The sequence below is a fragment of the Hipposideros armiger genome, unplaced genomic scaffold (genome assembly GCF_001890085.2).
Source record: "Hipposideros armiger isolate ML-2016 unplaced genomic scaffold, ASM189008v1 scaffold_119, whole genome shotgun sequence".
NCBI lineage: Eukaryota > Metazoa > Chordata > Mammalia > Chiroptera > Hipposideridae > Hipposideros > Hipposideros armiger.
Genome location: NW_017731469.1, coordinates 909,122 through 921,133, shown reverse-complemented (window position 1 = coordinate 921,133; position 12,012 = coordinate 909,122). Strand labels below are relative to the sequence as shown.

Here is a 12,012-nt window from a genome sequence, read left to right as displayed (position 1 = left end):
GGGGGAGGGGGAGGACAGGGGAAGATGTCCAGGAAGCCTCAGAGGGTCAAGAAACAGGACCAATGACCCCAGGAAGGGGACAGAAACAAAGAGAAAGAAGTGAAGAAAGAGAGTGGCTGGTGCTTCTGCCTTTGGCTAAAAAGTAGAGGGCAACTGAAGGGTTTACAAGAGATGGGGCCACAGATTATTTCCTGGTGCCCCCTAACCCTCAAGGGGAGGGGCTGTCAGCAGAACCTGGAGAAGAGGAGGAAGCAGCCATGTCAGGTGTCATGATTAGGTTCCCTCACCTCTGCCCTGCACTCACCCCCTTTCCTCCCCATTGCAGGCTTCCAGTGTTGCAGCCTGCTGCCCTAGGTGTGTGTCTGTCCACCTGCAGCTGCTGTTTCCACGCAGGGACACCAGCGCCAGGGAGGAGGCTGCCATGGGGCGCTGGGGCGCACCACCACTGCAAAGTTGCCACAGGTGCCTTCGGTACTTGTCCCCGGTGAGCAGGTAGAGCACGGGGTCCAAGCAGCTGTTGGCGCTGGCCAGTGGCCGGGTCACCTTGTACACCACATTGACGATGTTCAGTACTTGGCAGTCAGCTTCCAGCAGCCTTGCCATGTAATAAATGGTGCGGGTGATGTGGAAAGGCACGAAGCACACAGCAAAGACGGTGAGCACCACCGCGATGGTGCGGAGAGAACGCAGCCGAGACGACGGCGGGGCAGCCCCTGGCAGAGGCCGGTACAGGCGTCGGGCCATGAGCCCATAGCAGACGAGAGTGACCAGGCAGGGCACACCGAACAGCAGCACCATGATAACTGAGCTGAAGTGCACATAGTGGTCAAAGTCCTCGGGCCGAGTGGTGTCGTGGCACAAGATGGTATCCCCCCTGGTGCTGGTTGTGACAAAGAACAGGTTGGGCACAAGGCAGCTGGCTACAACCAACCAAACTGCCAGGCAGAGAAGGCCCGCAAAGCGCGGGCGTCCCCAGCGCAGTGCCCGCAGCGGGTGGCAGATGCCCATGTAGCGATGCACACTGATGCACGTGAGGAAAAGGACACTGCAGTAGAGGTTCCAATAGAACAGGAAGCGAGTGAACTTGCAAAGCCCGGTACCAAAGGGCCAATGATTGCGGGCTGCGTAATAGTAGACGAGGGTGGGCAGTGACAGCACATACAAAGTGTCTGACAAGGCCAAGTGGAACATGTATGTGGCTGTTGCATCCCAGGGTCGGAGGTGAAAGAGGAAAAGCCAGAGGGTCGGAGCATTGAGGCCTAGACCCAGCACAAAGACAACTGCATAGCTCACAGGCAGCAGGATGAACTTGAACTCCTCATTAAACCAGCAGTCCAGCTCCACCTCACTTTTGCCCGGATCTGGGCTGGGGCCTAGGGTTGTGAGCAGTGAGGACTCTGCACTGGCCATGGTCCCCCTAGAGGTGGAAAGGGCAGAGGTGAGGTGCTGGATTCCCTTACCCACCCACCCCTCCCCAGCCGTGACCTGGGGTGAAAAAAAACAAACAACAAAAACAGACAGTGGGGAGGGAGATGTTTGAAGCCTCAGTGGGAGCTGGGAGGAGTAAATCTGGGTGCAGCCCATGGCAGCCGGGCCCCAGACTGAGCTCCCCTAGTCCAGCCAGGAGAGTGCTGGGGCTCGGGAGGGCAGTTGGTGGTCTGGGTTGTTCTCATTCTACAGCTGACTGCCCTTCAGAGCTTGGTTAGCTGAAGGGGTGGAGGTCCTCCAGGACTCTCCAGTGTGGGAAGATGCCCTGAGCCCAAGGGTCTCCCAGTTGGTCACAGCAACTGTGTCTCTGTGAAGAGAGCACGTGGTGACTTCACCTTTCCCCTCACCCTGCCTTCAGTGTCTGTACTACGGTTACCTCTGATGCCTGGTCCAGCCCAGAAGCCCCATCACCACCCTTACCCAAGAAACTTGGCAAGTCTCCTACCTGGTCCCCTTGAAGCTGAGCCCAGCTGACTCTGTCACCCTTCCCCTTGGCAGCCAGAGGGCATATCCAAGGGGGCGGGGTTGGGGGTGGGGCCTGTCCCTCCTCCCACCCTGGGAGACTGTCAGAGCTGGGAAGGCCTGTCAAGATTATCTGGTCCAACCCACTCAGTATACACATTGGGAAACAAGATTTCTGACCTGAGCAACTGGAAGAATGGAGATGCTCACTGCTGACCGAGATGGGGACAGCTGCGACAGGAGCAGGTTTGAGGAAAGACCTGGAGGTTTTCAGCCTGTTAATATTTCAACATGCCTATTTCCCACGTAAGAGGAGATGGTGAGGGAGCAGCAAGGGGGCACTTCACTCCTCCCCATAGATACTAGGCAACAAGCTTCCCTTAGATGCCACCCCTTTCTACACACCACCCCTCACTTCTCTCTATTACCCCAGGAGACTGCTCTAAACACAGGAGAGAAAGCAGACACCAAGCCTAGATGTTTGAGAGCCAAAGGCTAGGGAATGTCCAATTGTCAGGAGTCCTGGGCCTGGGGCTCCTGGGGCTAAGTATGGCTTTGTGATTATGGAGGTGTCAGGCACAGGGGGCCTGGAGGACCTGAGGATGAGCTGGGTAGTGCTTGGGGCAGGGTGGGGGGGACAGGCTGGAGCAGAATCCACTCTGAAGGGAGGTGGGAAGCAATGGGGACTCTTAACCTGATCTTCGGGTGCTAAGAATGTTGCCCAGCTGGATCCTGGGAGTGAGAGGAGGAGGCTCTAGAATCTAGAACACCTGGAAGGCCCAGGAACCTGGATGGGGGAAACGTGGAGGTGCTTGTCCTGTGTAGGGTGGGGGGAGCAGGTGAAAGGTAGGCATGGAGAAAGTGGTCATTGCTTGGGTCCTGCACAGCCGACTGCTGTGATATTGCGTAAAAGGTCCAGGTGTTTGGAGCCAGATGGACTTGAATTCAAATCCTGTTCTTCCACGTACCAGTTGTGTGACCCTGGATACCTCTTTGTAACTTAGTTTCCTCACCAGTCAAATGGGGATAATAATACCAGCCTTTTAGGGGTTCCTGCTTAATAGGTGTGAAAGCACTTTGTAAACCACAAAATGCTGCTTAGTCTATAAAGCATTGTGCACCGTGACTTTGCTCCCGGGGATGAAGCTGGCCTCTTCAAAGGAGGACAATTGTGACTGGAGGCTTGGCGCGCACACAAAGGGACAGTCCAGTGTCCACTACACTAGGAAAGCCTCAGTCTGAGCCAGCTTCCAGCTCCCGCTGCTTTGAACTGGCTTAGCTCTCCGCCAGGTTTCTGCTAGTCCCTGGACACAGCTGCTGCAGCAGCTGCTGCCGCCACCACTGCCACCCAGTGGCTATTTCAGGAAAAGACCCCACCCAACATTCCCCATCCAGGAGCTATTAGCTTGTCACCAGGGCCAGAAGGAATGACTTCTGCCCAGTACAGTGGCCCAGCTCGCTCTCTTCCTCATTTCTGTCTCTGCTTCTCCTGTTCCTCTGGATGTTCCTTCAAACTCCTTTCCTGGTTCCTCTGTGTCCTCCTTCCCCCAAATGGGTCCCTTCCCCAAGGCTTACTCCTAGAGCAACTCTCCACTCCCCTGCTCTCCTCCCCTCTCCTCCTTCCCCCTTAATCCCCGCTCTCTCAACATCCACTCTCATGATTTAATTTACAAGTTATGAATAATTATAATGAACAATGAGACTCCAGCATACAGATCTCTCTCTAATCAGAACCTCTCTCACATTCTTATCACACTTGATTTCTACTGGGATTATGGCACATAATGCCTCGTTGTCCTCATTTGTGTTTTTGTTCATCTCCTCCCAGCCCTCCCGCCCTCACAGCAGACCCAGAGCCCTCACCCAGAACCCACTGAAGTCTGCTGGTATGCTTTCAGTTGCAATAACAGAAAATTCCAACTCAGCTGACTTGAAAACAAGGAAGTGTATTCTCTGGCATCTAAGTCCAGGAGTGGTCAGCTTTGGAGTTGGCTAATTCGGCAGTTCAGCAATGCCCTAAAGAATCCTGATTCTTTCCGTCATTCTGATCTGCATCCCTCAGCATGTTGTTTAGCAACTGTCATGATCAGAAGCTGGCTGCTGCAGCATCCGAACAAGGTGATGTTCAGTAGCAGGACAGGAAGGCCTGTGTCCCTGGATGCTTCTTTTAATCACTCAGGAAACCTTTTCCAGAATACCCGTAGCATACGCCCCTTCACATCTCAGTGGCCTGAATTTCATCATGCCTAGAATGAAACCAGCACTGGAAAGGGGGCTGAAATGACCATGGCGGACTTAGAGGATCAGAATACCATGTGGAGGGGGGTAGAGTACCTAAAGAATGGGATTCTGCCCACAAAAAGGAAGGAGGATATGGCTATTATGTTGATAACCAATCTGTCTGCTGCACCCCCTTAGTGAATATAACACACCCTTTCTTCGCCCAGAGATGTGATCATCATTTCCTGACTGGAAGCCCCGGTTAGGGAAATCACTGGGCTGTGCAGAGTGAGGGTGGTAAGGACCTGAAAATACTGCCCATCAATCATGGGGGCTAGACTCCAGATTTACGGGTGACTTCCTTTGCCTTCTTCCACTTGCCTCCTTGTAAAATGCAAATGCTCTTGGTCAAAATGCAACTGGTGATAGCTCTCTCTTTGGGAGACGACTAACTGGAAGTGGCACAAGGCAATTTTCTGGAGACATGGAAATGTTCTATACGTTGATCTGAGTGGTGGGTACATGTGTGTATACATTACTGTTCGTTTCCTATTGCTGCTGTAATAGGTTAGCACAGACTCAGTGGCTTAAAACAACACATATATTCTCTTCCAGTTCCGCAGGTCAGAAGTCCAAAATCAGTTTCACTGGGCCAAAGTCAAGGTGTCAGCAGGGCTATACCTGAGCTGCAGCAGTCACCTTCAACTCTGAGAGGCTCTGGGGAAAGCTGCTTCCTTACCTTTTCCTGCTTCTAGAGCTGCACTCATTGATTGTGGCCCCTTCCTCCGTCTTTGAAGCCAGCAGCATAGCATCTTGCTTCAGTCCTCACATCTCCTTCTGTCTCTGTAGTCAAGTCTTTTTCTATCTGCCTCTGCCTCCCTCTTATAGACTAGTGATGACATTTAGGGCCCACCCAGATGACCCAGAATAATCTCATCTCTGGATCCTTAATTGAATTACATCTGCAAAGTCCCTTCTGCCATATAAGGTGACATTAATAGCTTCCAGGAATTAGGGCCTGATATCTTTGGGGGTCATAGTAAGCCTACCACAGTAGGTAAAAATTCGTCAATCTGTGCAATTAACATTCGTGCATTTTCCTGTTCATAAATTATACCTTAATCAAGAAATGCTCATACCCCGGGAAAAGAGACAGTGATTTAAGTTCAGTCATAATAATGAATTAAAGACCTGCCAGATGTACTTTCTTCCTACTGAGAGGACCATGGACCTAAGTTGAAAGAGGGAATGAGCCGTCCAGAAGCCGGTGGTTGATCTGCCTCGCCCGGGAAGAGCGCAATGATGGTGCCAACTTGGGCCAGTGAAGCCACGTCCTCCACAACTAGACTGAAGAACAAAACGACAGCAACTTGCCTGTTCCCCTTCCCCCAATCGCCAATAAAAATCTTTTTAAAAAACCAATAACTATAGAATAACTATAGCAAGTAACAGCAAGAGACATTACTCTGGCCACAGCACTAGAGATCAAGATTACACTGAAATATTTTTTCACTGCTTTTTTTTTTTTACTTTTAATTCTTACTCTGTGATCCAACTCAGTTGAAAATTGGGTTTCGTTTCAAAAAGGCTCAGAACAAATTGGTGAATACTAGTCCAGGTGTATCCTATAGATATTGTGAAATAAAATAGCCTTAATCTCTCGGATTAAGCAGTATGGATAAGCAGTCCACCCAGTTTTAAATATCAGAGAAACTTTGGAGAATAGCCAGTAAATTACCCAACTAAAGAGTCTCAATTTCTGTTTATTTCTAAAACCTAAATCATTTTTTCACATTCCTGCAGAACCTTCAGAATAATTTTACAGAAAGAAATCTTTAGTTTTAAAAAAATTCATGTTGATTCAGGAATATCACGTGGTTTTCTCTTTTTATTCTAATCTTTATGTCCCTTAGTAGAGTTTGATATTATTATTCACTTAAATTGTGTATATTTCTTAACTGAATTTCTTAGATATTTTATGTGTTTTGTTACTTTGATGAAGACAATCTTATTTACATCATATTTCCTAATTTTTTTTATCAAGGTGCATTTGTTGATGTAAGATATGCTTACTCTATACCATTAAGTGATTAAAGGCCAATTGTTGTGCAGTATATGTGGTTGTGTGAATGAAGTGTTGTTTAACAAAAATCTATCAGGAATCTCTATTATGTCTTACAACGGCATGTGAAACCACAGTGATCTCAAAATTAAAAATTTAATTTTAAAAAGGCAGTGAGAGAGAAGTCATAAATACTTAACTGTTCCATTTCTGCCAATATTCTTCTTTTCATCATCATCACCATCATCATCAGCAGCGTCATTATCATCTGTAATCGCTTTACATTTTCTAAAGGAATTTCTTATACATCAACTTCTCGCAGTTGCCCTGTGAGTTAAGATTGGGCTCGCACATGTCTGTGCTTTGGAGTCAGACAGGCCTGGGGTGATTTCCTGGGCCTCCGCTTGATTGCTCTCAGCTTATATCCTCTACCCACAAAGTGGAGATAATACTTCAGAGGAATGCTGTGGTGTCTAAATGACGTCTGGAGAGCTCAAAGTGCATCCTTACTGACAGGTGAAATAACTGAGGTTCAGAGATTTGTGGGAGTTCTTTATATATTTCGAATGCTAAACTTTTGTTTGTTGTATGGGTTGCAAGTATTTTCTCCCAGGATCTTGCTTGTTTCATTGCTCATGAAGACTCTTGATGTAAAGAAGTTTTAAATTTTACTGCAGTCAAATATATTAATTGTTTTCTTTTTTTAAGATTTTTATTGGGGAATTGGGGGGATGGGAACAGTGCTGGGGATTTGGGGGAAGGGGAACAGACAAGTTGCTGTCATTTTGTTCTTCAGTCTAGTTGTGGAGGATGTTGCTTCACTGGCCCAAGTTGGCACCATCATTATGCTCTTCCCGGGTGAGGCAGATCAGTTGCCGGCTTCTGGACGGCCGCTCACTGCGGCTGCTGGCCGCTCACGCTGGCTTCTGGATACACACGGTAGCCCATGGCAACCCACTGCAGCAGTGGCTGCAGCCTAGGGCAATTCCAGGTTGAGATGTTGTTCAGCATCTTAGCTGTAGAGGGCAGTGTACCACTGGCCCTCATATATGGGATCCGAATCAGGGCCCTCTGGTGTCCCAAGCCAGCTCTTAACCATCACGCCACTCGGCCGGCCCTTAATTGTTTGCTTTATGGCTATACTGTTTCAATCATATCACATTGTCTCTCTGTGTCTTCCTATGAGCCATTTCAGACCCTCTTTCCCCCTCAGGCCTGACAGGTCACTCTGTTCCTCCTTTGCCTGCAGTGTTTGTCATGTTGACATGTGCCTTTTGCTGTGACCATGATGACTTGGATGTGATTGGTCTGACATTCCACAAAGATCTATATGTACAGGTCCAGCAAGTTGTCCCAGCTGAGCCCACCAGCCCCCAGAGGCCCCTCACAGTCCTGCAGGAGCGATGGCTGCACACGCTGGGGGGCAATACCTAACCCTTTACCCTGCAGGTACTGACCCCAAGTCCTGGACAGAAGCTAAAGAACAACAGAGGAAAGGGGTCCCTATTTCTTTGGTTTGCTGACCTCCTTCTGATCCCCTAGATCAGCGGTTCTCAACCTTTCACAGGGGTCGCCTAAGACCATCGGAAAACACATATTTTCGATGATCTTAGGAACCGAGACACCGCTCCTCTATCCATCTCCAGGCCCACATGCAGATACGCCCACATACGATTACCCGGCAACCCCTGTGAAAGGGTCGTTCGACCCCCAAAGGGTCGCGACCCACAGGTTGAGAACCACTGCCCTAGATGGTTGTCAACCTGCCATGTTCAGTGATACTGCGCTGCCCTAGATGGTTGTCAACCTGCCATATTCAGTGATACTGCCGCCAGGTCCTGAAGATACAGGAAAAATGAGGTCTGGGTTCTGAGAAAGGGAGAAGTGCTGGGAGGAGCAACAGAGGGACACATGGACAAGCCTGGGGAAATACACAGCTAATGGTGGGGAAAGACATTCCTTCGGTTTATGAGGAACAGAGGTACAGTGTTAGAAATGGGTTCCCTTGCCTTTGTCTTTTTACAGGCCTGTGGGGTTGGCTTTGAAGCAAAGTTTCTGTGCTGGCAATCTGGAGGCCAAAATCCCCAAGAGGTATTCTTTGGTCTTCTCCAAAATCTAGACCTCGCTCTCAAGATGGAAACAGCCCTATTTCTAACCTCCCAGGCACCAGCGCCACCAACTTGGATGCGCAGTCCTGAGCCCCTTCTGTCTTTTCTTTGCTCTTAGGGAAGGGTCAGCAAGCTTTTCTGTAAAGGGCCCAAAAGTAACTACTCGGGCTCTGTGAGGCATCTAGCGCCTGTTGGAGCTACTTAAGGCTGCCCATTGTAGTGTGAAAGGAGCCACAGGGAGCGCGCACATAAATAAGCATGGCTGTGTTCCAACACAACTGTATTTATGGACACTGAACTTGGAATTTTATATAATTTCAACATCATGAAATACTGTTCTTTGATTTTTTTCAACCATTGAAAAATGTAATAACCATTCTTAACTTGTGGGCCATAAAAGCCAGGCAGCAGGCCAGATTTGGCAGTGAGCCAGTTTGCTGACCCCTGGTCTAGATACCTGCATTGGGGGTGTAGAGCTCTCTGAGAGGGGTCTTCACCCACCTCCACTCCACAAGCAAGGACTAGGCTATGGGATTGGCATGGGAAAGGTCTGTGGGTCCCAAAGGAGATGTGCTGACTAAGCCCTTGGCCCCTACTCAGAGACTCTGTGTAGCTGGTGATTCAAAAAGTGCAGTTTGCACCCCTGGAGCCAGGCCCTGGCCCCTGGGTCCAGACCATCCGCTGCTTCCTTCTGTCAGCTCAGCCCCTACAACTACGGGCCTGGACAGAGAGGAAGGTTTGTTACCCCCACTTCCTGCCCCTACTCTGCAACCCCTCTGAAACCCTTTCCTCACTGATTTCCTACTTAGAGAGACAGGGATGGAAGCCAGAGTAGCAACAGTGCTAAGGAAACAGGAATTATAGGTCTTGATCTTGGCATTCTCTCTCCAACCTTGTGATGGGCTTCTCCCCTCCTGCTTCAGGTTCACTACCATGGCAAACCCATCTCTGTCGATGTTTCTATCAACAACCGCACCAACAAGGTCATCAAAATATCAAGATCTCGGGCCGGCCGAGTGGTGGATTGGTAAAGAACTGGCTTGGGATGCCAGAGGGCCCCGGTTCGGATCCCACATATGAGGGCCAGTGACGCTGCCTTCCACAGCTAAGATGCTGAACAACAGCTCAACCTGGAGCTGGGCTGCCATGAGTCTAGCTGCAGCCCCTGCTGTAGTGGGTTGCCATGGGCTACCGTGTGTAGCCAGCAGCCAGCGTGAGCGGCCAGCAGCCGCAGTGAGCGGCCGTCCAGAAGCCGGCGACGGATCTGCCTCACCCGGGAAGAGCTCAATGATGGTTCCAACTTGGGCCAGTGAAGCAACGTCCTCCACAACTAGACTGAAGAACAAAACGACAGCAACTTGTCTGTTCCCCTTCCCCAATTCCCCAATAAAATCTTTGAAAAAAAATATCAAGATCTCAAGTGAGCTTCTTTTCCTATCCCCCTGCTCCTGGTCCCAAATCCACAGGTCTGTTTTCAAAACTGCCCCACATAGCCAGTCGGCATTCATCTAGGCTTTCCCTCCAATGCAGGCTTATCAAAATGCTTCTCTTTGTCCAGGAGCACATCTTAGTGCATCATGTATAATGTGCCCATATATAAGGTCACATCTGAGGGCCGTGAGTTGGGGTTCCAAGGATGATTGACTAATTATAGTCATGTGCTTTTCCTGGCTGCTCAGTTGACCAGATCACAGGTGTTGTCCTGTATTCACTAGACAAGTACTCCAAGACTGTGTCCATGTGAGCTGACACTGGGGCCAGGGTCAGAGAGTGAAGGGGTGGGGTGCTGGGAAGAGGGTTGGGGCCTGGAAGCCCAGGAGAGGGTAGGGGAAAGTAGGATGTAGGTAAGTGCCCAGGACAGAAAGGTCAAGGTGAGGGCTGACATAGATAAATGGGGGGATTCCCATGAGAACTAGAGGGAGGATACCCACAAGAGGATCTTGGATAATCCAGTAGGTTTGTGGGATTATACAAGGTACTCTTGGTAATGAAAGTTCCCTTAGTTGGCAAGCCTAGCTTAAGTTCTTCTTTTCTTCTCCTTTCAAAGGGAGACTATTGCTGCTTGTATGAGCACAAAAACAAGCGCAAAAAAGTGGGAAATGCAAGTAAAAAAAACCCTACAACCACTGTATAAGGCGCACCCAGTTTTTAGACCCCAAATTTTTCAAAAAAAGGTGTGTCTTATACATGGGGAAATACAGTAATTCCCAGCTACATTCATGATTCAACCATTGCAGTGGTTGTCTATGACATCACAAGGGGGTGTCATGCCATGTTTTATTTGAAAAGGGGATTGAGGGAAGCAACAGGGAGCTGGTAAGGCTGGCAGAGAGGAAAGACAGGTACATTATTCTCCCCAAACCTCTACTAAATCTTTCAACGCTTTGCAACACATTCTCTTATACACACCCAATTCTTTCAAGGAGACAGGTAAGTGGGTAGATGTTTGGGCAGAGAGGTGATGATGTAGTCTTCATTTTGATCGGTAACAAGGTTGATCTGAACAACAAAAGGTAAAGTGTACCTACAACTTTTTCTGGAATACCTAGAGTTCAGTCTCTATGCTCTGTTTACTGGGAGGCGTTACCAGTGTCAGGGATCAGAAAGGTCATGGGTTCAAGGCTTCTAGTGTTCCTGGTCCTAGGGAGGCATCATTGTTACCTCCAAAGGACCTATCCTTATCCACTAACTCTGGCTCAGAAGGGGTCTTACCACTATCTGCCCCCTTACATCATTTCTCATTTGTCCAGACAAGTCTCTGCATTAGAGGGGGAAGAAAAACCCAGAGACCTCAATATGTTTATTTAGACCAGAGCCAAAACCAGTTACAACGTAAAAAATCTAATAAATATTCTTTATACTTCCATGGCAATCTTGTCTCTAGCCACCCACCACTGCTCTCTTTGTTGGAGAACCTTGGCTTGTCCTATCGTGGGGGCGAGGATAAGGTTAATATGCCCATCATGTAGTACAAAGGCCCAGAACCATTTCTCTCAACCTGACCTTTTTTTCCCTTTGCACATCACACCTCTCCCCCTCTTTCCCTCTCCCCCCTCCACCCACACACACCCTATTCCTGCCCATGGCTTCTGCCCTTCCTTCCATAAGTAATTCGTCTCCACTGAAGGAAGGATAGTATCCCTTCTCCTGGCTTTGAAGGGGAGGGAGCATACAAGCAGAGGCCAACTTCCCTTGCTCAGTGGACAGCCAGGCCAGTGTTTCTGCCTGACTGGTATTTAAGAAACAGTGGGACTAACCTCAGTCCAAGTAGCTCCCTGGTTTTTTAGGTGAAAGGGATCAGGTCAGAATTCCTCTTCTGCATCTCCTAGAAACTGCCCTGGGAGGTGAGATTTGGCCCCAGCCACCTCTCTCTCTTACCTTCCTTAACACACTTCAGTGGTTGCAATCAACTGAAGCCCTGCAACGAACCAGGCATCAAGCCATTGTTCCTGTTGATAGCTTCCAGCGGTTCTCAACCTTCCTAATGCCGCAACCCCTTAATACAGTTCCTCATATTGTGGTGACCCCAACCATAAAATTATTTTCGTTGCTACTCTATAACTGTAATTTTGCTATTTATGAATCGTAAATATTTTAAGATTTTTATTGGGGAATTGGGGGATGGGAACAGCGCTGGGGAATTGGGGGAAGGGGAACAGACAAGTTGCTGTC

The 12,012-nt window shown here is 49.0% G+C and overlaps 2 protein-coding genes across 2 annotated transcripts; one reads left to right on the top strand and one right to left on the bottom strand.

Annotated features, from left to right (window-relative positions):
• Positions 1-205: 205 nt before the first annotated feature.
• P2RY4 (pyrimidinergic receptor P2Y4) lies at positions 206-1,955 on the bottom strand. Its single transcript, XM_019648003.1, has 2 exons — positions 1,934-1,955; positions 206-1,417 (listed from the first exon to the last, which is right to left on the bottom strand). The coding sequence occupies exon 2, from the start codon at positions 1,408-1,410 to the stop codon at positions 301-303; it is 1,110 nt and encodes a 369-aa protein (XP_019503548.1). The 5' UTR covers positions 1,411-1,417; positions 1,934-1,955; the 3' UTR covers positions 206-300.
• A 1,135-nt stretch (positions 1,956-3,090) lies between these two features.
• ARR3 (arrestin 3) lies at positions 3,091-10,084 on the top strand. The gene is given in 8 exon segments (XM_019647973.1): positions 3,091-3,121; positions 7,482-7,681; positions 8,028-8,092; positions 8,258-8,323; positions 8,941-9,076; positions 9,264-9,328; positions 9,741-9,760; positions 10,020-10,084. Coding segments are annotated over 8 exon segments (648 nt in total).
• The last annotated feature ends 1,928 nt before the right edge of the window (positions 10,085-12,012 follow it).